This window comes from Lygodium microphyllum, chromosome 5 (genome assembly GCF_053477565.2).
Source record: "Lygodium microphyllum isolate KBCC chromosome 5, Lygodium_microphyllum_v1.1.10, whole genome shotgun sequence".
In the NCBI taxonomy this organism is placed as follows: domain Eukaryota; kingdom Viridiplantae; phylum Streptophyta; class Polypodiopsida; order Schizaeales; family Lygodiaceae; genus Lygodium; species Lygodium microphyllum.
In genome coordinates, this window is record NC_141139.1 from 93,773,114 (window position 1) to 93,800,738 (window position 27,625).

Sequence of the window (27,625 nt, forward strand, 5' to 3'; positions counted from 1 at the left end):
TGTTCAATATAAAGGACGAGCAACTGATGCAATAAAACTTGTTCTGGGTTCAAACCCTCAATCACTAATAATTAACTATCAGTGTTCTCCTCACCAGAGGACGATCGACTGGGCCGCAGTGCGAGGGGAGAAGGCGCAAGGTATTCGTCTGTCCTATCGATTGGCTTGCCAAAAAAGAAAAGAAAAAACCGAAACCCCTTTGATCATTGGACGACTGGTGGATCTAAACCTCTACTCTCATCTACGATAGGGAGTACTCTGTGATGAAACCCAAATTGTCATAGCATTGTCTGTATATGCAGTGTAGCTGGACTTGCCATGCATCATCGTTAGAGCTGTAGAAGACTAGCTGTCTAGTTATCGGTTGGACCCCCAAGTTCTCAAAATGTGACGTGCATGTATGTGGATTGTCTTTTTGCTGTGCTGTTGGTCCATAATGATCGTTCTTCTTAAGGGTTTTAGTGGAGTTAAGTGTAACTATTTTTGAACTTCAAATCTGTATAATTTTCTCTTTTGGGTGTTTGAGAAACCAATATTCTCATCATTTGACTGTACAAGGACTGCAAAGAATGAATCAGACACATTGTGAAAACATGGTAAGCTGAGTAGATTAGAGGTCCTGCAGACTAAGGCAGTCATGTCAAGACAGTTGCAGGGATAAGGCAAGTAGGACCCCCAAACAAAGCATGATGTTGGGACTTCCTACTTGTTCACACTGACTGTAACTTGTCTGTGAAAAACTGAGTATAATTAAGTGTTCTTCATATGATCACTTGGTCGTTGTTGTTGGTCCAATCTGAACCTGAATAGCCTTGTAAGGTAGTTTCTCTAGGTGCCAAATGTCAAGGGATGAAGTTGCAAGCTTTTTGCATGTAACCTCTCTCCTCATTTGACTCATTGATAGGCTGAATGTGAGTGCTTGCTATCTTAGAGATGCCAATATGGGTCTTCCTAGTGAACCCTATTAAACTTACTTCCAAGCAAACTTTAGAACATGTCGTGAATGAGAGTATAGGATAGAGACACACGCACATGTACACGGACAAGAACAACTAGGTGGGGATTGTCCAATACCTCCTTTGGTGATGGTGATATATAGGGCTTCAACCATGAGACGTGGAATACATATTGCATATAGTACATATGATTTGATTTGACTTGATTCACGATAGCCCTAGCTAGACATTTGAGGCTTGAGCATTTGTACTTTGTTGTATTTTCTTCCAAGTAATATCATTGGCCACAACTTTTTTCACCAAAAAAACGTAGTGTTACTTTGTGGTAGTTGAAGCTTCATGGAGACATTATTGATCTTGTTGATATGGGAAAACATTGGAAGTAGTGGAAAGATAACTTGGGGCATCTCTATCCCACCTTCTTTAATTTGTGCTCCATAATCTTGAGGAAAACCGAATCCCCTTTCTCGTAGATGGCATCTCTCTTGTTCTTGTTAGCCCTAGTGTAAGACCTTGAGTTGTTGCCAACCTATCCTTCACTAACTCCAAAATCAGCAATCTAACTAGCCTCTAGAATTGAAGACATTGACTGCATCATCATAAAAATGCTGTCCAAAAGCCACCTCATACGAACATTTAGAAGAAACAATCATTGGAAATGGATTGACTAAGGGGTAAATACGACTTTCACTCACTTTACTGGTCATGAACATAATGTTAGAGTGTAGTGAATAGAGAAGCGTATGGCCAGACTAAAAGAAAATAAACATGGAGAGAAGAGGGTGTGAAGAAATACCCTAACGCAAAAACATAACTGAAAGTGTACCACAAAGCATAAACTCAAAAGAACACAGTTAGAGTTAGGGTAACTCGGAGACAATGAACACATTGGAATTTGAATGAAGGACTAAATAAGAAGTATACAATGCTCTTACAGTAAAGTAACATGGAACGGGGGAAGGAAAACGGCTAAAAGTAGGGAACTAGGACAGGGGAGGGGACAACATACATAAATAGCATTTGAAAATGTATGCATGTGATATGGTGGATGGATGTGTGGGCATAGTAATAGGAGATGCCCATTTTGTAGCTTCCAGTCCCAGTCCCAGTGAAAAAAATATCCTAACATAGAAACACAAATAACACACAGACTGATAGAAGAACACAGTCAGGGTTAGGGTAACTCAGAGACAATGAACATAGAGAATGGATGAAATGATATGACTATTGAATATACAATACTTATGCCACAGACACACTATGCAGTGAATGAATACTGTATCTTGAACTTCCGTATCTCAAGGATCAGGGTAGGGGTAATGAGTTGGAGAGTGTGTCATACTCCGAATGGATCCTGAATCGCAGCAAGGTAACCTCTAGATGTCGAACACCAGCAAACGCAGCCAAGGAAATTTGGATTTGATGTGGACGGTAGTGCAAGAGAGAGAAAGACTAAAAACGCAGGTGAGGAGAGAGAAAGACTAAAAACATAGGTGAGGAGAGAGAAAACAGCAAACACAGGCTGTAGGAGAGAGAAAACAATAGTGACAGGTTGAGGAGATGATGGCGATGGTTGAAGGAGAGAGAAAATCTGTAGGGTGGCAGTTGGGGCCTGCAAACGTAGCAATATGCTAATGTGGCAAGCTGTACAATAGCTGGATGAAGGACAACAACAAGCGCTTGGCTAGAAACAACAGCAAAATGATAATGGAGGGCTGGAAATATGCGTCAAATGAGTGAAGACTACAATGGACAGCTTGAACTGCTATGCCCTTTGCGAATGGGTTGTGGGTAGCAAGCTGAAAATACTTGAGTCTCACACAAAGCCTAGGCTCCACAATCACCACAAGATACTCATGTGAAGATATGCTAGGGTTTGTATTGAGGAAACACAGCATGTACGACCAAGACTGAAACACAAAGACTCGGACATAGACAATCAAAACTTAGACCCTAAATGCAAAATGTAAAACTCAAAACTCAAACATAGAGAGAAACATAGAGAGATGAAACTTTGAAGTGAATGAATGCTGTAGATGAATGTAAGAGTGTACAAAATGTCCAAGGATAGAGCAAATGAAGTGTTGGAGAGTGACGTTCATTTGAGACAGATCCCAAGTGTTGTGACCACCAGTCGGAGTGCGGAGACAAGGAAAACACTGAACACTAATCACTAGAGGGTCAGATGATTGAGATGATGGCATGGAAGGTGCTTGAGACAGTAGGTCGCAATAAGAAGTAGCACATGCAGCTATAGGACGGTTGCTAATAGGTAGAAGATGGTTGGCAGTAGGTAGAAGATGGTTGCCAGTTACCGCCTTTAGGAAGAGAAGGCCAAATGCAGGTTGCAGGATTCATGCCTAATGCAGAGGGAGGGCTGTCACCTGTCACTTGGTTGCTGGAGAGTCGAATGCAGGAAGGAGGCAGTTTGTGGGCTGGCGATGGTAGATGGACTAAACATAGCAAAGGAGTGAGAACCTGTACAAAAGGGATGAGGCTGAATGGTAGGCAGCTTGTCTATTTATGGATGTTGAAGGGTGCCCCAAAATTAAGGTTTTGGGGGACCACTGAAACTCTCTCAAACCATATATCAATTTTGCGTTTTGCATTAATTAAGCGTGTTTTGGGGCTGTTTAAAGATGCTAATCAGTTGTAAAGAGTGTTTTAGCTCAACATCCTTAAATGTCTCTATGGAGACGATGTGGGCTTTTACAGTCCAATCAAACAAGCCTTTGGTGTTGAGAACGTTGTCAACTGTGATGGTTGACCGATGGCGGTGTAGGTTTGGCCTCGCCACTACCCTTATTGAGGGTTGTCACCACCCTACCTCCCTTATTGGGGGTTACTTGACTAAGGAGCGAGGGTCTGATTCTTAGCTTTTGGTGATGTGCCTCTTGCCTTTGAGTGAGACTCGTTGTCAAAATGACCAGCCTTCTGACAATGTTGACAATGCCAATTTTTCTTTGGTACGTTCTGCTACTTGGGGTTAAGAGATGATTGGGAGTTTTCTTTGGGTCTCATTAGATTGGTTTTGATTTTGATTTTGTTTACCCTTCCGTGGCTACCCCTTTTGAGAAGAAGTAATGAGAGTCCCCTCTATAGAGGTCAAAATATGAAATTGATCGAATAGCCAAGCATAATGCAATAGAGCTGACACTTAAATTCATAGAATGTGACATGGTGGGTTGTGAGATCAGTTGTTGCACAAAATGGAAGTATTTTCTTGGTAGCTTGTTCAGAAACAATGTGACTTGATCGTCCGAGGACTTAGGAGTCCCCTTGGTAGAGAACTTGGCAAGAAGGCGTTTATACTCAGCAAAATTGATTTTCAAGTCATCTCGATTAGTGATTTTAAAGTTTTAGAGCTTATGATCTAAATTGATGCGACGGGTCCTGTTGTGAGCCGCATAGCGATTAGTCAAGTGTGCCCAATGCTCGGATGCTAAGTCAAAATGCTAAAAGCTGTGAATGAAATTCAAGTTATAAAACTTGCATCAGCTCGACAATAGCGAAGGCATTTGTCATGAGGACGTGAAATTTTATTGCTTTGATTAGCATTTGATTAAAAATCAAATGTGCTAATGTCACTTGTACATATTTGAGATGCAAGTTAAATTGTTTCATAGTGTGGGACCTAGGATCCTGAGATATCAATTGGTGCCAAAGGCAAAAGTTGTAATAAGTCATGCTTGATAGGTACTAGGTGGAACCCGATGTCAGATTTGGACTTAGACAAATTTATTGGCCACTAATGCCAGTGCTGGGCATTAATTAAATAATCATTGCGACTCTAAGGGTCAACAGGTGCTCAGGGATACTTGGAAGATAAATTGATCTAGCCAATTTAATTATTAGTTGATGAAATTAATTTTTTGAGCACTAGAATAATTATTAAATTAATATTCAGTTTTGAAAGTTAATCTAATAAGCTGGATAATGCTAGAAAATGGGATTAGAAGGCTTGGTAAAACTTGTCCATGCAAGTGGTAAAAACCTTTTTAGGGGTTGGTGGAAGTCTATTCAAGCTATTGTGAGAGAGGAGGTGGTTGTTAGAGAGCAAGGAGAGGTTGTTGACATGATTTGTAGCCACTGGGGATCAATCCTATAGCATGTGACAACATTTTGGAGCTCTCTAGGAGCAGGTGGTAGCTACCCGAGGTCCTTTTGGTGCAGACGACAGCATACTAAAGGAGCGATAGTCTTTCAAGTGGTCCCAAGTTGTAGGTGACAGCTTCCATGGCAGTTTGAGCAAGGCAGTAATAGCTTTTCAGCATTTCTCGCGATGAAACTCTGAAATTTTTTTCTCTACGGCATTCTCTCGCATCCCCCAACCATCTCTCAAGTTCTCTCAACATTTTTCAGTAGTTTGGGCCATTAGAGGAAGAGATTTTAGTCACTCTTTGCTATAAGCCCTATTCGCAACAGAAATTAGAGTTTGACAGCCACCTCAAGATGCATACTCAGAATAGAGGGCCTAGGACTTGAATTTCAGCAGCAGCAGAAATTGAGGAATTTTAGGGAGATTCAAGAGGCCAGCTAGCCAATACCAGATTTGGGGCTTAATTTATCTTGAAGGAGCAAGGTGAAGGCCACTCCCGAAGCAAACCAAGGGAAAAATTGGTTTGGAGGCTTTGTGGCCAGTTTTGATAGCAAGAGGCACTTGGATTAGCAGGGGAGACTAGATGATCTCAATTATACTCCTTCCATATGCAATATAAGATAAAGAAATACCGCGAGGGGTTCTAGTTTTGGAGCCAATAGGGTGTCCAATGTCCAAGTTCAAAGTAGTAAAGTGTGCATTTTCAGTTTAGGTGAATTTTATGCTTGCAGTAGTTAGTGCTTAATCAGATTATTTACCACTCTATGTAAGTAAGAAGGTTGGTTTCACATTTCTAGCTTTCCATGAGCGGACAATCTTGTATGGAAAAGTGTGGGATCAGGTTGGGTGTCACGAGGACGTGAAAATTTGAAGCTTTGCTTATGTTTAATTGACATTTGATTAAAGGATTAATCAAATGTGCAATTAAAAGATGCACATATGTTGTACATGTGAGGTGCAAGCTACTTTTTCACAGTTGAAGGCCCAAGGACCCTGTGAAAAAGATGGGTGTCAAAGGCAAAAGTTTTACCAAGTTACACTTGTTAGATTCTAGGTAAATTCTGGTGTCAGTTTGCCCCTAGGACCATTAATTGGCCATTAAGTGTCAGTGGTGACACTAGGGAGTAGGCATTAATTAATGGATTAATGCTTGTCCAAGGGTCAATCAATGCATGGGACCACTCTGGGTTGCAAATGGCCTAGCCAATTAATTTTTGGATGGGCAAGATCAAATTTTCTGGCATGGATTAAGGGCTGAATTAATTAATTCTAAAAATTAATTAAATGGTTGAAAATTGTTGAAAATGGATTAAGAAAGCTGCCACTTGGCAAAACTTTCCCATGCAAGTGGGGGAAAGGCTAAATAGGGCTGAAGGGAGAGGGAAATCTCGTTTTTTCATTTTGGAGCTATTGGAAAGAGGTGTTGGACTGTTGCTGCCAGCTTTTGGGGCCATTTTCTAGCCATTGGAGACCATTTTGGTGGTGGAGATTGCATATTCTTGACCTTGGGAAGCTAGCAATTGCTGCTGATACACTTTCTCTTGAAGATCATAGTCTCTGATGCTCCTATTGTTGTTGGTGCATCCGTTTGGGGCTGGTACAGTAGGGCAGCAGCAGATTTTGATCAGTTCTTCGCGACAAATCTCAGAATTTTCTCTCTCTACAGCATTCTCTCATCTCCTTCAGCCTATGCTTAGCCATTCTTAGCAATTCTCAGCCATTTGGAGGAGATTTCAGCCATTTTTTGTGGGCTGATCTGTAATTTCTACAGTAAACCCTAATTTATAGAAGAAATTAGGGTTTAGCAGCCACCTTGGGATCCATGCCAGAGATTGAAGGCTCAAGGGACTGAAATCAGCAGTTGATAATGGAAGATTATCAAGGGATTTCAGGAGCCAGCCCATCTCGAAGATTTGGGGCAACATTTGGCCAACCAAGTGTCAAATTGAAGAAGAAGTCCTGGGTGAATCAAGGGGCAAATAACCCAAAAGGCTTGCGAGTCATTTATAATAGCAAGAGCAATTGGTTAGCAGGAGGAGATTGAAGAATCTCAAGTTGTACTCCTTCCAATTGAATGAAAGCTAAAGAAATACCGTAAGGGGCGCCAGTTTTGGGGCCAACAGGGAGTCTACTGTCCAAAAATGCTATGGTAAAGTGTGTATTTCATTTTATGTGCATTTATTTATTGCTGTAATTAACTCTTAAATCAGGTTATCACCACCCATTCCAAGAAGGAAGGTTGGTTTCATTGGGTTCCAACCCCTACACACGATCCATATGTTTTGGGAGTTAAGGACATGTCTCATCAGGTTTGACCAAGTAGTGAAGTTCGATCCATCAAAATGAACCTTATCATTAAAGGCATGTTTGGTTGATAAGGATGAAGAACCATGAGGTGTCGGATAAGTGGAATAGGAAGGAGGTGGGGGGGGGGAGGTGGGTAGGCAAAAATAGGCTAATAGTGTCCCATGTGTGCCGATTGATGTAGAGGCACTAGAATATGAATGTTTCCATAAAGTGCCGATGGAGGCGGAGGCATCGGGATACATAAGCCATGTCCAGTAAATGCTCAGGACACATCAAAATGACTAGAAGGCCCATTAGGTAATGCCATGGAGGCAAACTGTGGTACCAAATTGATCCACACTCCGGGGTGGTCAGATAGCATTTCCAAGCCATGAAAAACCCGAAAGTGAGGGGATGGAAGGATGAACCTCTATCATGGGGGCACCATGCGGTTGAAGAAAAAATGAGGTCCTAAGAGATGTGCCCATGGGCGAGGGACCCCTCGGTGTGATGTGAGAAGATGTGTGGTGCACTTAATGGAGGTTGAAAGGAAGGTGCGATGGAACTAATGGGTGGGAGATTAAATGGATTTGTTATTTGAGTTGTTGTGGAAAAAGTGTTAGGTTTTTTTTGTTCATTAAATGCAAATGAAGAAATAGATGAATCACAAAATCATCACAAAATCATATTGACCATGAGATGTAAAAGCTGAAGAAGGAGCACTCACCATAGATTATTGCAATTTTTGTTTGTCTTTTCTTGAGTGCAACCGAAAATACCTTTCCTCTTCAAGGCTAATGTACCAATACTTGGTATAAAGAGTTCTTGCATCATGAGCATCTCTGATATCTTGTGGAAAAGGAGTAGAATCTAAAGATTGAGAAGTAGCATATGTGCCTGACATGGGAGTGAATGAAGGTGAAGTAGAAAATGGCTTATACTCCATGCGTGTTTCCACATAAGGGTGATTAGTCCTTTGTGAAACTTTAGTCCTTGCAAAATCATTAGATCGATGCACCAGATCTAAAGGGGAAAACTCAAATTTACCTTCAATTTTCCATTGAGCTCGATACATGAGAATGAGGTTGTATTCGGCTCGTGAAATCTCATATGGTCCATGGACTTCATGGTAGTTTGACGTCTCTCGGGCCATGTCGGATAGAGGAGCAAGCTGTGAAGCCCACTTTGTTGCGTGACTTGATGTGCAAGGCTTGGGAGCATCACGATGATGTGGTGAATTTGAAGTCATCTTGCCCTCTTGTTGTTCTTGCTTCTTGCAAAGGGCTTTTAGATCAAAGACTGAGGCTTCGTGAAAGAGAACCTTGCTTTGATACCATGTGAAGAACCCTAACCTAGAAACATAAATGAAACTGTACGACAAACCATAACTCAAAAGAACATGTTAGAGTTAGGGTAACTCAGAGACAATGAACACAGTGGAATCTGAATGACTGACTGACTACGGAATATACAATGCTCATGTAGCAAACAAACTGTGCAGGAATGAAAATTGTACCCTGAACTCTTATGTCTCATTGACGAAGGTAGAGGTGCTAGGTAGGGGAGAGTGTCGTACTCCTAACGAATCCCGAAATGCAACAAAGGCAGCCTGTGAGAGTTGAACACCAGCAAATGGAGCCAAGGAGACCAGATTTGATGCAGATAGGGAGTAGATGAGAGAGAAAAGTGCAAATGCAAGATGAGAGAGAAAAGTGCAAATGCAAGTACCTAAAGGGTGTAAACAGCATGTGCGGCAGCAATAAGGACCAAATACAGCAGTGTGAAGTGTGCAGAGTATTGGGTGGCAGTCGGAAGGACCAAACGCAGGTGTAGGAGCAGTTGCCAGGCAGTTTGCAGCAGTAAACGCAAAGTGTACAGCTGCCGGATGATGAGTTGAGTCTAATGTCCAGCAGACTAGTTAGATATGTCCTTAAGAGTTGAGAACAATACTGGTTGTGATGGCTGAACAGTGGCAGTGTGAATTTGGCCTTGCCATTGGCCTTCATTTTGATTGCCACCACCCTATCTCCCTTGTTGGGGTTACCTGATTGAGGGGCAGGGGTTTGATTCTTTGATTTGGGTTGGATAAAACCAACGTTCCTCCTCGGATAGGGTTGTAAATAATCTTATTAAGCACTAATTATAGCAAGCACGAAATTCACGTAAATTGAAAATGCACACTTTACCACTTTAATTTTGGACATTGGACACCTTGTTGGCTCCCAAAGTGGTGCCCCTTGCGGTATTTCTTTATCTTATATTGTAAATGGAAGGAGTACAATTGAGATCCTTTGATCTTCTTCGTTAATCCAAGTGCCTCTTGCTCTCAAAACAAACTAGCAAGCCTCCAAACCAATTTGCCTCTTGGTTTGCTTGGGGTTTTGGCCTTCATTCACCTTGCTCCTTAAAAGACAAATTCAGCTCCAAATCTAATATTGGGTGGGTGGCCTCTTGAATCTCTTGAAATTCCTCAATTTCAGTTCTTGGAAGTCAAGTCCAAGGCTCTCAATTCTGAGCATGCATCCCGAGCTGACTATCAAACAGTAATTTCTTTTGTAAATTAGGGTTTACAGTTGAGATTGACTGAAATCTCTTCTCGTGATGACTCAAATTGCTGGAAAATGTTGAGATAACTTGATAGATGGCTAGCAGATGAGAGAGAATGTTGTAGGGAGAGAAATTTCAGAGTTTTATCGCAAGAAACGATGAAAAGCCATTGCTTCCTTGCTTAAACACCCATGGAAGTTGTCACTTATAGCTTAGGACCACCAAAAAGACAGGTGCCCCCCCTTGTACATTGTCACTTGCACCAAAAGGACCTTGGGTTGCTGTTACTTGCTCTTGGAGGGCCCCAAACTGCTTTCACAAGTTGTAGGACTAATCCCTGGTGGTTGCAACTCACATCAGTACCCTCTCCTTGCTCTCTAACAGTCTTCTTCTCTCTCACAATGGTTGGAAGAGACTTCCACCGGTTTCCTAACAGCGTTTTTTCCACTTGTATGGGCAAGTTTTGCCAAGTGGCAGCCTTCTAATTCCATTTTTCAGAATTATCCAGCTTATTAAATTAATTTTTAGAATATTAATTTTAAAAATTAATTTAATACTTATTCTAGTGCTCAAAAAAGTAATTCTACCAGCCAATAATTAAATTGGTTAGGCCAATTTGTCTTCCAAATATCCTTGACTAGTTATTGACCCTTAGATTGGCATTAATTAATTAATTAATGCCTAGTCTCTAATGTTACTACTACTAACATTAGTGGCCAATAAAGTGATCTAGGCCAAAATTTGACACCGAGTACTACCTAGTATCTGTCAGGCATACCTAATTACAACTTTTGCCTTTGGGACCAATTGATGTCTCAGGGTATCGAAGAATACACTTGACAGCCTCCCAATGTGCTTTGCTAGGATTTGACATAAACCTGCTAACAACTCCCACTGCATGAGCAATGTCTGGATGCGTAGCAACCATAGCATCATAGAAACAGGGAACGGCCATTCCGGCCTAGGAACGGCCTAACGCGTTCCAAACCCTCCAAGGAGGTGAAACGGCCAAGGGACGTTCCCTGCCGTTCCCCCTGCTGTTCCCTGTTTGGAACGGCCATTCTAGGCCTGTTGATTGAAAATTGACGTTTTTTCCCGTTTTTTTTTTTGCTTGGGTCACAGTCCTTCTACCTCATATTTACCCATCTCCATTGCCTAATGTGCACACACTAATCTCTCTCTCTCTCTCTCGGGTTGAAGATTCAAAGTGTCAAGACAATCCACAAGCTAATTAGGAGTCCATGCAAAGTTCAAATTTGATGCATTATGAACTCTTGCAAATCAGAATCAAATTTCAGTTGATCCTCAATTCCAAGGTATTCATCCATTTATATTGTCTAATTTCAAGGGAAATTGGGATAATTGGGGCAATTCAAGGCAATTTGGAGCTATGGGGGTAGTCGAGTCAATTTTGGGACATTTGGGTCAATTTCATGCATTGACGGGTATTGGGGCAATTTGGGTCATGCAGGGCATATTTGGGGCACTTAAGACATGTGCCGTTTCCCCCGTTCCCATTCCCCGACCTTGGACGTTTCCCCCGTTCCCGTTCCCCGTTCCAGGTAACTATGCATAGCATACATAAGAGAGCCACAAGCTGATGCATAAGGAACTCCCTTCATAGCATTTGCTTCCACTCCATCTTTTGGGCTGTTGGCTTTGCTAAGCTTGAGATAAGGAGATAAGGGTACCCCAAAAGGCTTAGCTTCAGCCATGTTAAATCTGTCTAGTACCTTTCCAATGTACTTTTCTTGAGATAAAAACAACAATTTCTTCATTCTATCTCTATGAATCCTCATGCCTAAAATATGCTCCGCATTTCCCAAATCTTTCATGGAGAAAGCTGATTTCAGTTGATTTTTGAGAGCATCCAAGCTAGTCTTTCTTTTCCCAGCTAACAACATATCATCCACTTACAAAACAAGTATGATGGGGCTGCCATCTGTATCCTTTTTCATGTACAAGCAATGATCTGTATGGTTGCATGTAAACTCATCAGATAGCATAAAAGTGTCAAACTTTTTGTACCACTGCCGTGGTGCTTGTTTCAGCCCATACAGATTGCATTTTAGATTACACACCATTTGCTCTTTTCCAGGAACTACAAAGCCCTCGGGCTGTTTCATGTAGATTTCCTCATCAATGTCACCATGCAAGAAAGTTGTTTTTACATCCATTTGATACAGCTCTAAATCCAAAACAACAGTAAGAGCAAAAAGCACACGTAAAGTGGTCATCTTCACAACAGGTGAGAAGACCTCTTGGAAGTTAATCCCTTCCTTTTGTGCATAACCTTTGGCAACTAGCTTTGCCTTGTACTTGGGTTTCCCATCAACTGTCTTGACTTTGTACACCCATTTGTTTGGAAGTGGCTTCCTTCCCTTTGGCAATGACACAAGATCGCAAGTAACATTTGCATACAGAGATTTAATCTCTTCCTGCATATCTAGCTCCCACTTACTACTGAACTCACATTATTTGGCCTCTTTGTATGTAACAGGCTCACCCTCATTTGTAAGCATCACATAATGCAAGGAGGGGTCAAACCTATGTGGTTGCCTTCTTACGCGTCTAAACTTGCGTACCCAGTGATCAACATTTTCAGGAATTGGGTCTATATCTGGAGGTATATTATTTTCAGCATTTATTTGACTGCTGTTAAGCATGCTGTTCATGCTGTACAGCACCTTCATTTTCATTTCCAGCACTTGCATTTTCATAATCAGTAAGCCTATCTTGCTGTCCATGACCTCCTTATGCTTCTATTTGCTGTCCATCAGCATTTGGCTCAAAAATAACCGGCTGATCATTAGTTTCAGCCTGTGGTACAGCATCTTGAGGCTCATTTTCTGAAGTAATGGGTGATTGCAAACTTTGAAATTTCACCTTTTTCAGATCTTCATTAGATGCTAAAGAGCCTTTCAGCGATTTTGCCTCATTAAACACAACATTACGGCTGCGAATAATTTTCTTGGACTGACGTAACCACACTTTGTAGCCAAATTCACCCTCATCACCATAGCCCATGAAAATGCCTTTGGTGGATTTTGGGTCAAGTTTGTTCGTCAGTTCATCCCTAACATGTACAAAAGCATCACAGCCAAATTTGCGTAAATGGTCATGTGAGGCTAATTTGCCAGACCAAACCTCCTCATGGATGCCATTATTTAAGGACATGTTTGGAGAGCGGTTGCAAATGTAAACCGCGGTTTTGAGTGCCTCTCCCCAAAATGCATGAGGGAGATTAGCAGTGGACAGCATGCGCCGCACTCTTTCACATAAAGTCCTATTATATCTTTCAGCCACCCCATTTGAAGAAGGGCTGTAAGCTCCCTCTTAATACCATGTAAGTCACAAAATGACTTGAATTCAATTGATGTGAACTCACCCCCATTATCAGTTCTCAAGTATTTCAGCTTTCTACCTATCTGAGTGGTCACAAATGCATGAAAAGTTTTAAAAACAGCAAACACTTCACTTTTCTTTTTCAGCAAGTACATCCAAATCTTCTTTGAACAATCATCAATAAAGAAGACAAAATATGCAGCACCACCCAATGATTTCACGGGCATACTACATACATCAGAATGCATTGAGTCCAAGACATTGGACTTACGAGAGACACCAGAGTAAAATGAATTTTTTATTTGCTTTCTAAACTGACACCATTACAAAAATCAAGTTTAGAGCCTTTTCCATCAACCCTCTTAAGAGAGGTAAGGACATCAAGTTCTTTTTGGCTCATATGGCCTAATCTCTTATGCCATAACTCCAATTGACTGCAAATTTCAGCAACTGCAAGAAACTTGCCATTCAAGGCTTTACAGTGCAAACAATACAATGTGCCCTTCTTGGTTCAAATAGATAGTAAACTCTTTTTAATGCCAGACACATATTTGACATCTTTTAACACAAGCTCTTGACCATTGTCTAAAGACAAGTGTACGGTACCAATCCCATCAATGTTGCAAGCATGCTTATTTCCAAGGTACACCTTTCCATAACTGCCTGCATTGAACATAGCAAAACACTCCAAGCAAGGAGTTACATGGAAAGAGGCACCAGAGTCTACAATCCAAGTCTGAGTGACACCATTATCAACTGACAAGAGTGCTTCAATCACATCAGCCTTGGTAATCTGCATATCCTGCATGTGACATACAAGGGCATCATAATCAACTGCACATAATACATCAGCCTCTGTATCTGAAAGCTCTTCTATGGCTAGAGGCCACATTGGCCTTCTCTTTGCCTTTGGTTGTCTCCGTTGCATTTGTCTTTTCTTCCTTCTTCTTTTTATCTCCTGTATTCTTCTCTCTCTCTTGTTCCTTCTTATAATACCTGCAATCAGGTCTCTTGCAGCCCTTCCGACCACAGTGATAGCAAATAATGTCACTCTTATCCTTTCCTTTGCTCTTGCTCTTGTTTCTGTGCCCTGCATTTGCATTTTTCTTTTCAGCTCTGCCTCTTACATTATAAGCTGAGTTGTTGCCTTCTCCACTAGATATACATCTAATTTCTTCATTCAAGATAGAACCCCTCACCCCATCATATGAGAGATGGAGTTATTGCTGAGTGAAACCACCAAGGTTTCCCAAGAGTCAAGCAGTGTCATGATCAAAAAGATCACCCTCAACTTATCATCAAAGTCCAAGTTTGCATTTTTGAGCTGATTTAGAATCTCTGTAAATACACTCAAGTGCTCAGCTACAGGCTTTGACTCATCCAGTCGCATATTCACCAACTTGTGCATTAAATGCACCTGATTAACATGTGTGGTGATCTCATAAGTAGTTTTCAGCTTCTCCCATATTGCATAACCTGTGTCTAAACTCTTAATATTTTGCCAAAATGTCATCAGTGACACCCATCTTTATGTAAGCCACAGCCTTTTTATTCACTCAGGCCCAATCTGCATCAGACATTAGTGCGGGTTTATCTTCCTGCAAAGCATCCTCACAATCCTTTAGGAACAAAAATGCCTTGCATACGGTCTTTCCAAAGGTCAAAGCCATGACCATCAAACCGTTTGATCTTCATCAAACTCTTGATGTCTGAACTAGAAGAAGTTGCATCCATTTTATCACGAACACAAGAGTAAATGCACCAATCTGCAAGAAACACAAGCTATACCAGCAAAATGCACTGCTGTTCTTTCTCAACCAGAAGTAAATTTCTGCTGTTTGTACATGAACCAGCCAACAAATGGGCAAAAGATGCAGAAATTTACAAAATTCTACACAAATCCCCAGACTTTCAAGTCCAAAATTGCATGAATGTCAGTCAATTTCACCCAGCTGAGTAAAGCTTTGCCAATACATGAAAAGCCCCAAATTTCTGGGATCCAATGTCAAGAAATTTTGCCTAGAAGAGCGAAAATCCGACAAATTTGGTAAAGTTCCCAAATTAATTTGGGTCACCTCTCACAATGTTTGCAATTTTTGACTCAGAATTTACTGTTAGGCCTAGATGGGATCAAATTTGGGAAAAGCCCCAAATTCTCTGGCCAAATTTGCACAGAATCTGAAACTGTGCCTCTGCCGTGTGAACACTCGCCAAGGCAAGTGGTAATTGAAGAGATTGAAGGAAAAGTTTTCGATTAAAAAAAAAACACTGATTGGGGGGAGGGGGGTTTCGTTGACCGTCGCATTAGTCATGCAATGTGGCCTGACCGATGGTGGCCTAGTTGGACCCATCACCACGTGTGCCTGTCGTAGCTTGCCCGTCGCTAGCCCGTGACTAACACTTGTCTCCTCGTTCGCGTCTGCTGGTCGTGACCGACTGGTCCACTCTAATGCCCAGTCGCCTGCCGCTTGGTCGCTACTCCCCTGCGCTTGACTATCCTGCATACAACTGCCTGTCGATTCCAGGTCGTCGACCTGCCACCACTGCCTGTTGGTTTCTCTGGCGCCTAGTCAGTTGGACCCCTCTGGCCTTCTGTCTCAAGCTGCCTCCACAACCTGTGAGCTGTGCCTTGGTCTCGGGAAGCATGCAGTACCTTGGGCTCTGATACCAGTTGTTGGAAGCGATAGGGACGCAGCTTGAGGAGTGAACGAGTGAGTGTGATGGCTTGAGAGAGTGTGAGCAAAGTGAAAGTACGAGATGATAAGAGTGTACCAACAATGTGTTGGTACACAAAGAATAAAATGTATTTATACTTAGGGCACGTAAAGCGTGTGTTCACATGTACAATGTGCGTGTACTATATACACGGAGGTTACTGGGCCTTTTTATCCCAACATCTGCATTTCTTTTTAAATAAACAAGGTATCTTCCTTAATTCAGCATGTTTTGGGGCTGTTTGAGTGAAGCTATTGCTTTTTAGCTCAACTTCCCCTAGGAATTGCCATGCTAGCAAATTGTGATATCAATTGGTCCACACCTTGGAAAGCTTGGATATGTTAGCCTGCTCTTTATCATTCTCAGACTGTCATCTCCTGGTTGTGAGCTCCTGTCAGAGTTTGACAGGAGACAGAGGAGCTCTGTCAGTTCGTTTAGTGGCTGTCCTTGTCAGTCTGCAGCCTTTGGGAGTCATACAGCCCATACTGGGCTGTTATTCTGCAGTCGGCCCAGTTTCCTGGGCAGGTCGGCCAGATCTGGCCAAAGTTGGCCAGATCTGGCTGGTCGGCCAAATCTGGCCAGGTCGGCCAGATTTGGCAGGTTGGCCAGCCCCCCCAGTCATTCCAGCATTGTACTCTGCAGGTTTAGCACTGTCTCCGTCATCTCGGACCTGGCCAGATTTGGCAGGTCGGCCAGCCCCCCCAGTCATTCCAGCATTGTACTCTGCAGGTTCAGCACTGTCTCCGTCATCTCCGTCTCCGGCATTGGTGCTGCCATTGCTTCCAGTCTGTTCTGGTGCACTCACTGACGCTCCGGGCTGCGTGCAGGGACTGCTCTGTCCATTTCAGTGTATTCAGCATTCATCTCAGTTAGTGTAGACTTTCTTCCTTCATTCCCTGCTTTGTCTCTCCTCTCCTCTGTGTTCGTGTTCTTCTTCCGTTGCGCACTCTCACATGGTATCATCGCCTGATTGAGAGCACGGAGGACATACCCTCAGGAGTGAGATACCTTACTGCTGCTGCCATCTGATCAACAACTGCCAGGCGGCTTCTTCAGGAGGCCTTTCAGCCTGCGTTTTCCTGTCCACGCTGTCTACAGAGGCTGCCACGTCATCCAGCGACGCAGAAACCCTGCGTTTTCCACCAGGCTGTCCCTCCTGCTGGCGACTCATCTACAGGCTGTGTTTTGCTGTTCTGCTGGTCGCTTCCACTCCAGGCGGCACATTTCCTGCTGGCGACTTCTTTCCGGGCTGTTTCCTGGTGCTGGTGGTCTCTTTTCTGGTGATCGTCATCAGTTATCTTTGCGTTTTGCAGATCCAGGTGTTTGTAGGCATTCTCTGCCTGCGTCTTGGTGGTTGGTGACCACATTGCTGGTCATATTTCAACATCGGCACAACTTTCTTTGGTATTTTGCAGATTGGAAGATGTCTTACCAGTTTTCAGGCTTTGATGACTCAGAGGATGAACTTCTTTCTCATCATTCCTCTGAGCGGAGGCGGAATTATCACGAGGTTCGACGTCGGGAAGAACCTCCTCGCACTCGTCCTTTTTCAGTCCATGCATCCCAGAGGGTTCCATCTACCGCGAAGGTTTCTTCAGTGAAGATTGCTTCAGATGTGCGGATGCCTTCCTTGATTCCCTCTATTCAGGTGCCGATTCTCCCTTCCTTTCCGAAGGAAGATAAGTTGGATGGTTCCAACTACTCCCTCTGGTCATGCAAGGTGGCCTGCATCCTCGATACATTTGACCTTTGGGAGCTTGTTTCTTCACCCATCGACCGTCCCCCCGCGGATTCGTCCTATGGCACCTCTATGGACCGTGCAGCCTTATGGGATAGGCTCAACTCTCGAGCCGGTTCCTTTCTTTTTATGAGTCTCCATGATTCTGTTCTTGTACATGTTCACAGGTTACAGACTGCGGCGGAAGTGTGGAAGAAGCTTGCGTCTTTGTATCAGCACAAGACATTTGCCCACAAGATTTCCTTGGAGAAGAAGTTGCGGATGCTCAGTCTTGATGATTCTCCTTCCATGAAGGAGCACATCACTAAGATGGAGGATATGCGAGGCGAGTTAGCCTCTCTTGGTCATCTGATATCGTCTGAGGATATGGCAATGATTCTGTTGACTCAGCTGCCATCACCCCGTTATGATGTCTTCTATACTAGCCTCATCACTTCGAGGACCCGTGAGACACTCCTATGGGAGGAGCTTTCCCCGCTTGTCTTGGAGCATGACGAGTGACTCAAAGAGGTGGGAGCCAGTGGCCCCACCAAGGCATTTACGGCCGGCACAGGTGGCGGCAAGAAGAAGAAACAAAAGAAGGAGAAGGCCAAGGACAAGAAGGAGGAGGACAAGAAGAATGCGAAGAAGAAGAAGCCCAAGTGTCCCCATTGTGGGAAGGACACTCATCCCGAGGAGAAGTGTTGGCAGAAGTACCCCCATCTGAAGCTTAAGGAGAAGGACTCGAAGGCGGCCCCAGCCACAACAGAATCTGCGTTTGTGCATGTCTTTGTTGAGGAGGATACAGCCCTAGCTTCTACCACACAGGAGAAGCCTTGGCTCGTCGACAGTGGAGCATCTTCACATATGACCTTCCGTCAGGATTGGCTTCAGGATCTTCGTTCCAGAGGGGGTACCGTCACCATTGGTGACAATTCTACAGTCCCTGTTCGAGGCGTGGGGACCTTACCTATGTTTTCTGGCAGGCGGTCTTCCTCCGCCAAAGTTCTCTATGTCCCTGATTTGGGTTTTAATCTATTATCTATGCATGGCCTTACTCAGCTAGGTACCGGAGTCATTTTTACACAGGATGCAATCACAGTGAAGGATGCTTCTACAGGTGATGCTCTTTGGACAGATACACAGGAGGGTGGGCTTTATATGCTCACAGCCTTGGCTACGCGGACTTCCCATGAGCTTGGGTTGCTTTGGCATGCTCGGTATGGTCATTTGAACCTCGATTCTCTTCGCCAGGCTTCTAGGAGGAAGATGGTGGAGGGACTTTCTGATTTCCCTCCTCTTCACACTTTGTGCCCTAGCTGCTTGAGGGGCAAGCAGCACAGGCAGCCACACCCTCAGGTTGCTTCTAGGAGGGCTACTTCTCCGCTTGAGTTGGTTCACACCGACCTTTGCGGACCTATGGGCATGGCCTCCCTTGGGAAGGCCAGGTATTTGATGCTGATTGTGGACGACTTTAGTCGTTATGTGTGGCCTTATTTCTTGGAGTACAAGAGCGAGGTGTACTCCCGTTTCTGTGAGTGGCAGGTGTTTGTGGAGACCCAAACAACTTCCAAGGTTCGTGGCGTTCGAGCTGATCACGGTGGCGAGTTCACTTCTCACCTTTTCTCTCAGTTTTGCAGGGATCATGGTATTCGGATGGAGTATTCCCATCCGAACGTACCATCAGAGAATGGTGTGGAGCGTGTGAATCGGACCATGGTGGAGATGGCCCATAGGAGTCTTCCTCATTTCCTTTGGGGTGAGGGGGTGGCTACAGCGGTGCATATTCGCAACCGCTCTCCGACTTCGGCGTTACAGGACATGACTCTGTATAAGGCTTTCTTTGGGAAGAAGCCTTCCGTGTCCCATTTTCGCATCTTTGGGTGCGATGCTTTTGTCCATGTGGACAAGAAGAAGAGGAAGACGAAGTTCGACTCTAAGCCGAGAAAGCTTATCTTCGTTGGTTATAGCATGACCATGAAGGGATATCGGCTCTACGACCCGACGACGCGGAAGGTTGAGGTGAGCAGGGATGTGATCTTTGATGAGGCTTTGGCCTCTGAGGATCCGATTGATGGTTTCCTTACAGATGTTTCTTCGTCATCGATGGACCCTCCCCCTCCCCCCACCTTCTCTCCCTTCACTTCCTTCCAGGATATCCCTGAGCACCTCCACTATTCCTCCTCCTTCGGCTTCCCTTTCCCCTTTGGTGGATGTGCCTCCGTCTTCTACGCGCTCTTCCATCTCCACTTCGGGATCTTCACGGGATTCACAGCCTTCTTCTGATGCGGAGGATCTACCTTCACTCGGTGAGGGGGAGTCCCTCTCTGATTTGGGTGCTTTGCAGGTTCCGGAGACCCCCCGGTCTCCCTCTCAGCAGTAGGAGTCTCTCAGGATTCCTTTATGGTATCGCCGGCTCATGCAGGATTCCGGTGTTACTCACTTTCCTGCTTCTTCTACAGGTCCACATCGATCAGCACGTGTACAGGCCTAGCGGGATAGTTCACTATGTGTGAACTATGCTCTTATGTCACAGATTCTTCAGGATTTCGAGCCTTCCACTGCGGAGGAGGCTCTTGCACAGGATATTTGGAGACAGGCTATGCAGGCCGACCTCGATTCCATCGAGCGAAACCATACGTGGGAGCTTGTTCCGCGTCCCGCGAAACGGAAGGTGATAGGTGTGAAATGGGTCTTTAAGACCAAGTATCTTGCAGATGGCTCCTTGGACAAGCATAAAGCTAGGCTTGTTGCCAAGGGTTTTGCACATCGTGCAGGCTTGGACTATTTCGAAACTTTTGCTCCTACAGCCAGGATGTCCACCATTTGAGTTCTTTTGGCTCTTGCTGCTCACCACCGTTGGCCTGTTTATCAGATGGACGTCAAGTCTGCTTTTCTGAATGGCGTTCTTGAGGAGGAGATTTATGTTTCACAGCCTCCTGGTTTTCTTGTGCAGGGGAAGGAGGATCATGTCTACAGGCTGTGGAAGGCTCTTTATGGCTTGAAGCAGGCTCCTCGTGCTTGGTACCAGCGGATTGACCGCTTCTTTCTACAGAGTGGCTTTGCGAGCTCCGCTTATGATCCCAACCTCTACTTACGGGTTGTGGATTCTCTTTCTGTGTTCCTTATCTTGTATGTGGATGATCTTATCATTACAGGGAGCGACACTCAGCAGGTGGAGCATACACGGTCCATTCTTCAGTAGGAGTTTGACATGACGGATCTAGGGATCCTTCACTTCTTTCTAGGCCTGGAGATCTATCAGACAGCACAGGGCATTTTTATCTCGCAGCACAGGTACATCTCCGAGCTTCTTTCGGAGTTTGATATGGCTGCGTGTCGGCCTATCTCATGCCCCATGGACCCAGAGTCCAAGCTTTTGACAGCTGGAGTTCCCCTTATAGATGCCACTCATTACAGGTGCCTTGTCGGCTCTCTTATCTGGCTGCTTCACACTAGGCCGGATATCTCTTTTGTGGTGGCTTTATTGTCTTCTTTTATGCAGTCTCCTACCCAGGATCACTGGCAGGCAGCCTTGCGGGTTCTTCGCTATTTACAGGGGACTCGATCCTTTGGGATCATTTATGGAGATGGGATTACCCTTTCTGGATGGAGTGATTTTGATTGGGCAGGTGATGTGGATTCGAGACGATCCACTACAGGTTATGCTTTCACCCTTGGATCCGGTGCTGTCTCTTGGAGCAGCAAGAAGCAGCCTACTGTGGCACTTTCTTCTACAGAGGCTGAGTATCGGGCCCTATGTTCGACCGCTATGGAGGCAGTTTGGCTCCGTCGCTTACTAGCGGAGATTGGCTTTTCCCAGACCGGTCCTACGGAGCTGCGCGTGGATAACCAGAGTGCTCTTGCTCTGGCCAAGAACCCGGTGTTTTATGCTCGCACGAAGCACATTGAGGTTCAGTATCACTATGTTCGAGAGCGGATCATGGATTCGGAGCTGGTGGTGGTCTATTGTCCTACGGCGGCCAATGCAGCTGATCTCTTTACGAAGCCTTTGCCTCAGGCTTCTTTGCTTCATCACATGCGGTTCTTGGGTCTTCAGACTCTCTGAGGATCTGAGAGGGGGTGTTAGCCTGCTCTTTATCATTCTCAGTCTGTCATCTCCTGGTTGTGAGCTCCTGTCAGAGTTTGACAGGAGACACAGGAGCTGTGTCAGTTCATTTAGTGGCTGTCCTTGTCAATCTGCAGCCTTTGGGAGTCATACAGCCCATACTGGGCTGTTATTCTGCAGTCGGCCCAGTTTCCTGGGCAGGTCGGCCAGATCTGGCTGGTCGGCCAAATCTGGCCAGGTCGGCCAGATTTGGCAGGTCGGCCAGTTTACTGGCCTGGGGGCTATATATAGCAGCCCCCCCAGTCATTCCAGCATTGTACTCTGCAGGTTCAGCACTGTCTCCGTCATCTCCGTCTCCGACATTGGTGCTGCCATTGCTTCCAGTCTGTTTTGGTGCCCTCACTGACGCTCCGGGCTGCATGCAGGGACTGCTCTGTCCATTTCAGTGTATTCAGCATTCATCTCAGTCAGTGTAGACTTTCTTCCTTCATTCCCTGCTTTCTCTCTCCTCTCCTCTGTGTTCATGTTCTTCTTCCGTTGCGCACTCTCACAGGATAGGCACCCCATACTGTGAATATCCCAAAGGCGTGTAAGGTGGAGAATAAACCTCCCTGATAGGTGCATGAGCACCACTTGGAAGTGAAGGCATAGAGGTTCTAAAGGCTATGTTTGTGTTTGAAGAATCCCCTGGTGTGGTGTGTGATGTGACATGTGGTGTTTGAAAGTGTAGATGCATTAAATTGATTTTATTGATTTAATGATGGAAATTGAAATAAAGATGAAGATATGTAGTGCATTGAAGATGAAACATCAAAATCATTTTGACTTTGAGACACATAATTTGAAGAATGAAAAGTGGAAGAAGAGTTATCAAACTTTTTATTATAATCCCCTATACATGTGTTAACGTACAAGAATTGATATTATAGGGAACCTTTTTCACGATCAACATATTGAACTCTATCTTCCTCATGATCTTTACCAAAATGTTGCAAAGGAGTAGAAGTGAAAAAAGAAGGAAAATAAGTAGAAACTTGTATACCTTGCGTTGGAGTAGAAGGAAGAGGCCTATCCTTGATGGAGGTTTTGATGGCCTTGCAACATCATCAAATTTATGTGCAACATCTAAAAAGAAAGAATCATAAATATCTTCATTAAGTAGCTGTTCTTTAAGTGCAATTCTTTTGTTAAACTCTTCAATCTTTTTTGCTCTTTGATCAATGACTAAATCAATTACCAATAGCAGCAAGGGGCTAGACAGCAAGTACCTGATGATAGATAGCAGTGGTCAACAACTCCAATCAAAATATCCTCTATGAATAGGATGTGGAGTGATAAGGCACCTACAAGGTGCAAAAACGAGATTAAGGGAGTGGTAGACAGGTTGTCTATTTATTTATTTTTTGCAAATAAAGAGTGGCTAATTATATTACTTTAGGGAAAATCCCTTTGAATACAAGGAAGTGCTCATGCTCAATAGACTAGTTGGAGGTGATGCAGAGTTGCAAATATATCAACTGTATAAGCCTCTCAGGGCGGTCTAGGGGGGATGGGGGCAAGAAGCCATGGAGGGGGGTGTAACGCCATTTGGTGCTACCTGCTTGTATCTCGAAAAAGAGGTCTTGGCCACCCCAAGTACGCATGAAGTGACAACAGAGCTCGTGACGAGCCTTGGACTCGTCCTGCACCTGATCCCATTGTCCACGGAGGGAGTGGATGATGGAGGTCCAAAGCTCTGCTAAGGTTGCCTGTACTGAAAGTGTAAACGCCCCGAACAACGTAGTATGCTTAACAATTATGATATTCGCTTGTTTTCGAGATTTAATATAAAAGAGAATGAACACTTAAAGCTGAAAATGAAAATTACTCACAAAATTACAGCCATGAAAATGTAAAAGTAATGGAGACAAGATTGAGGGTTGAAGATGGGCAACCCCCCCCGAAGGAATGTATTTCTGCTCAACCCAAGTCCCTTAGGGAAGAGCTCAGTTACAATCAACCTGAGAGTGAGGAGAAGTAATTCTCACTCTCACAAGATCATGCAAAGATGTACAAACACACATGCATTATCTATTATGCAATGATAAGAACTGATTTCTTTACAGTATGAGAGAAGAAAGAGGGGAAATCAACCTTTCTCCATCGTTGAATAGTAGTACATGGATAGGGCTTCCTTTTTGTTGCTAAAATGGAAGAAAGAGCTTGAGAAGGAGGTGCTGTAATGAATTTACAGGCTTGCTGTCCTATAAAACAGCAGTGATAGAAGAGGGAATATGGAGGAATTTGATAATGGAGAAGTGGGGAATGATGATGGGGATAGATGGGGCCAGTTTCTGGCTATTTGGGGGTGCTGTACATGAGTTTACAGCAAAGAAAAATGATGCTGAATGAAGAAAAACGAGCTCTTATTTATAGGAGAGGGAAGAGCTAGTACAAAAGGGGAAAGTGAAGTAGCACAAGACAAGTGTTCAGCCACATGTCATGAGATGTGACAAGTGGTGGGACACTTGGAAACTTGTGTGACAAGTGTCTTGACACTTGTCTCTTCTCTATGGCCTTCCTTTTTGGGTTGAATACTGTCAAGAATAGAAACAACCAAATTTAGTAAGCACAGTCAAAGTACAGAACTTTACTATTTTTAAAATGACATCCCTATTTTTTAGGACTAGCATTTTTAGGCCAATTCGAGGCTCCTAAAATTTAGGGATCTCCTAAAATTTAGGGACCTCCCCAATATGGGTGTCATATGAAAGTTTTTTCCGTGTACATCGCAAAAACGGTATCAGAATCTTCATGTGACTTTCCTATGCAAAGAAATGTGCATTTCAAGCTTTCAGCCCACACATGCACATTATACAAGCATTTTATGATCATGCCATCTTGTTGATTGTAACTGTCTGTTCTGGTGGATCTAGCCCACACTTCAAGGCATCAATCTTTTCTGTGTGCAAGTCTAACCCTGATATGCGTGAGTTCTAGTCACAGGCGCCCAATCGGCCATATAGGTGGAAATGTGAACTATCTTTTCTCTAACCCACCGCGTGGGTCCATCATAACCTGTGACCACTCATCAGTGGCCAGCTCCAATGCACTTTTCTTTATATTTAATTCGTGCAAAGGAAATAAATTTAATAAATCATTATATAGACAAATTAATGAAAAATGATGCAAATTCTGTTTCTATAGAGTTGTGACAGAAAGTCTCTCTCAAACCTCTTGACACCGCACCTTCTAGATATGCCATCCAGTAAGACTCTCTATGATCTTCCATACTTCAGAGCGGATGTCAGCTGAACAAGAGATATTGATGTGCCCCTTCCTTTTTGGTCATGGGAACCCTTTCAACGGCATGCAAATGTTTGAACGTGGGGCTAATTCAACTTTAGGGTACCTTCAAGTTGTGCTGAGTGTTTTCCTATGTAAAGGCATGGTCTTGTACAGTCTTCACTTCAGCTAGTATGACTTTCTTCACCGCTCAATCTGATCTCTTGTGCATGTGTCTTTCTCACCGGTGATTTCCTGGTTTCCATAAACTTTATGAAAGTCTGATTCCGGGTTTCAGGTTTCCATAAACTGATCTCTGATTTCTTGTGCATGTGTCTTTCTCCCAAATGATTTCCAGGTTTCCATAAAATTTATGAAACTTTCATAATGTTTTCTTCAAACCTGACTGTCAAACTGCATATCTTGCATTTACATTCCCTAATGTGAAGAACTATGTTCTTAAGAAAGGGATGCAGTCCATTCCCCCATTTTTTAGGGGTTAAGAGAGTAATTCAGCACACCAGAGAAATCAGACATCATCGAGACAACTTTTTGGACATGAATATGTAAATAAAATTACCTATTGTGGTGGAGTCTCTGCAAAGGTAGTAAATAAGTCTATTGTTTGACCCAAATGAACAGGGGATGCTTTAATACTTCGTGGACTTTTGCTGTAATATGGAGGAACAGAAGCAGGTTGCATCAGATGTTTTGGCAAACAGTCGAGCAGCTTGCTATAAGGTCCAGGATCCAGAGCTTTAGTCATTGTGGTTCTTTGTTTTTGCCATTTTTATGACTTTATCTTTGGGTACTTTCAGGCCCGTGACAACTTCTATGCTTGCTTAGAGAAGGACAGAAAGATTACTCCTACAGAAGTGGCCTCTGTAGGCTTGCTCTATCCTGTGTCATGCAAAAAAGCTCGAGCTGAATTTGAGAAAAGTTGTCGACCTACTTGGGTATATCCTTATTTGCTGCATATGTGTGCATGAATGTGCCTGCACAAGCACTTAGTGCTTTTACCAAAAAAAGATTGTGTGTGTGCTTGCTTAGTTCCCTGTATCTGTTTTTTCGTCTATGTCTAAACATGATAGTAAGTAGTGATACTTAATGAACTCATGTGTTCATTCATCAGGTCTTTGAAATTGAAATTGAGATTATACCTGTGCAAGCAAGAAAGTTGCTCACTTTTCAAGTAATGATAATGATACTTAAATGGACTCAATGTGGGTTTGTTCATCTTTCCTTGATGTTGTTAGCTTGTTCATTCATCGGATCTTTGAAATTTGAATTTGAATTGAAATTGAGATCACCTTTGCAAGAAAAAGTTTCCCACTTTTCAAGTAAGAGAAGCATCTAGCTTCTACAAATACCCATCATAGCTGGAGAGAATCTCCAAGCTTGGTGGAAGCATTGACTAGAGACATTAGAGTTAAATGCACTTGTCAAAGACGTGAAGGCAAATGGACTAACAGTGTACGGTATGTCACCTTATGGACCCAAGGGTTTCTGTGTATTTAGAGTGTATATGCTGACTCTGCAACAATATGCAACATTAGCTTTGAAGCACTTTATCGAGATGGGTGGCTAATCAGGTCAAACAATTTGATTGCAAGGCAGAAAGATGGCCCCAAGTTTTTTGTTTCTATTAAAACTATCATAAAAAAGGCAAAGTTTAACCTCCAAAGAAGAAGAAAATAGATGCATCAATACACACCAGAAGACCTGTGAGTGTGTCTAGATAAGGTGTTTAAGAATCATTGCACCCTCAATTCTTACATTTGTCAAAATCATGTTGGTGAAATTGGATTTATCTGCTGCATTTCCTGCTGTGCACAACCTAAATGATCAAATGCAGGTGAAGCACTTTGATCGTCAGTATTGTGCAACCAGACGAGCAAAACGCCTCCTGGATAAAGAAAATCCTCGAGGTCCCTTAACCCTCCCAGAGCCTTTGGGATTCAAGCAATGACAGGTACAGCAGCACTTATTAAAGGCCATGATGAAAAATGTTCAAGATCATTTTCTGAATGCGATGTTGTGTGCTATTTTCAGGATCCACGAGACACAAACTTGCCTCTCACCTTAGGAGAGATGTTATTATATTACTAGATTGGTCAAATTTTTATCTTGATATTGTGGAAATTACTAGTAGCACAGAGGTCGTGATGGAGCTGCAGTAATGGATATTGATTATCATGAGAAGGCTGTTGTTCTATCCTTGATAATGTATCTGCTGATGCAATAGAAAAATGTTGAGCATTACTCAAACGCGGTTGCCAAGAAATGGCTCAAAATTTTGAAACATGGATCTACTGATAACTAAAGACAGCAGTAGTTTTCTCTTGATGTTTGTAACTTCCTCTTGAAGTCATTTTGTCACAAAAGGGGAACACCTTACAGGCATTGGACAACATTGCTATGTGTTGGCCCTTCCAATTCTACTACGTATTTGTGAATAGTTGTAGATAGTCATCATTATTGGAGTTTTCTCAAGGTTGAAATATCGCATAAATACATCATATGCAAATCCAATCATCCACAGCTCTCCCCCAAAACTCTCCCAGCAATTCAATACTATCTTTAACTGCGTATTGACTGATCTGATTCTACTAATTTATGTATAATGT

The 27,625-nt window shown here is 43.4% G+C and overlaps 1 protein-coding gene across 1 annotated transcript; it reads left to right on the top strand.

The window, feature by feature from the left end:
* LOC148036142 (Cytochrome c oxidase, subunit Vib family protein) lies at positions 1–27,382 on the top strand. The gene is made up of 5 exons (XM_087678149.1): positions 1–140; positions 25,641–25,739; positions 25,817–25,954; positions 26,854–26,970; positions 27,051–27,382. Exons 2-4 carry the CDS (start codon positions 25,677–25,679, stop codon positions 26,965–26,967), a joined length of 315 nt encoding a protein of 104 aa, XP_087534275.1. The 5' UTR covers positions 1–140; positions 25,641–25,676; the 3' UTR covers positions 26,968–26,970; positions 27,051–27,382.
* Positions 27,383–27,625: the final 243 nt, after the last annotated feature.

Coding starts and splice junctions, on each gene's coding strand:
- LOC148036142 (XM_087678149.1), top strand. CDS start 25,677: ATGGAGGAACAGAAGCAGGTTGCATCAGATGTTTTGGCAAACAGTCGA. Junction 25,740..25,816: donor GTCGAGCAGCTTGCTATAAG/GTCCAGGATCCA, acceptor GGGTACTTTCAG/GCCCGTGACAACTTCTATGC. Junction 25,955..26,853: donor AAAGTTGTCGACCTACTTGG/GTATATCCTTAT, acceptor GATCAAATGCAG/GTGAAGCACTTTGATCGTCA.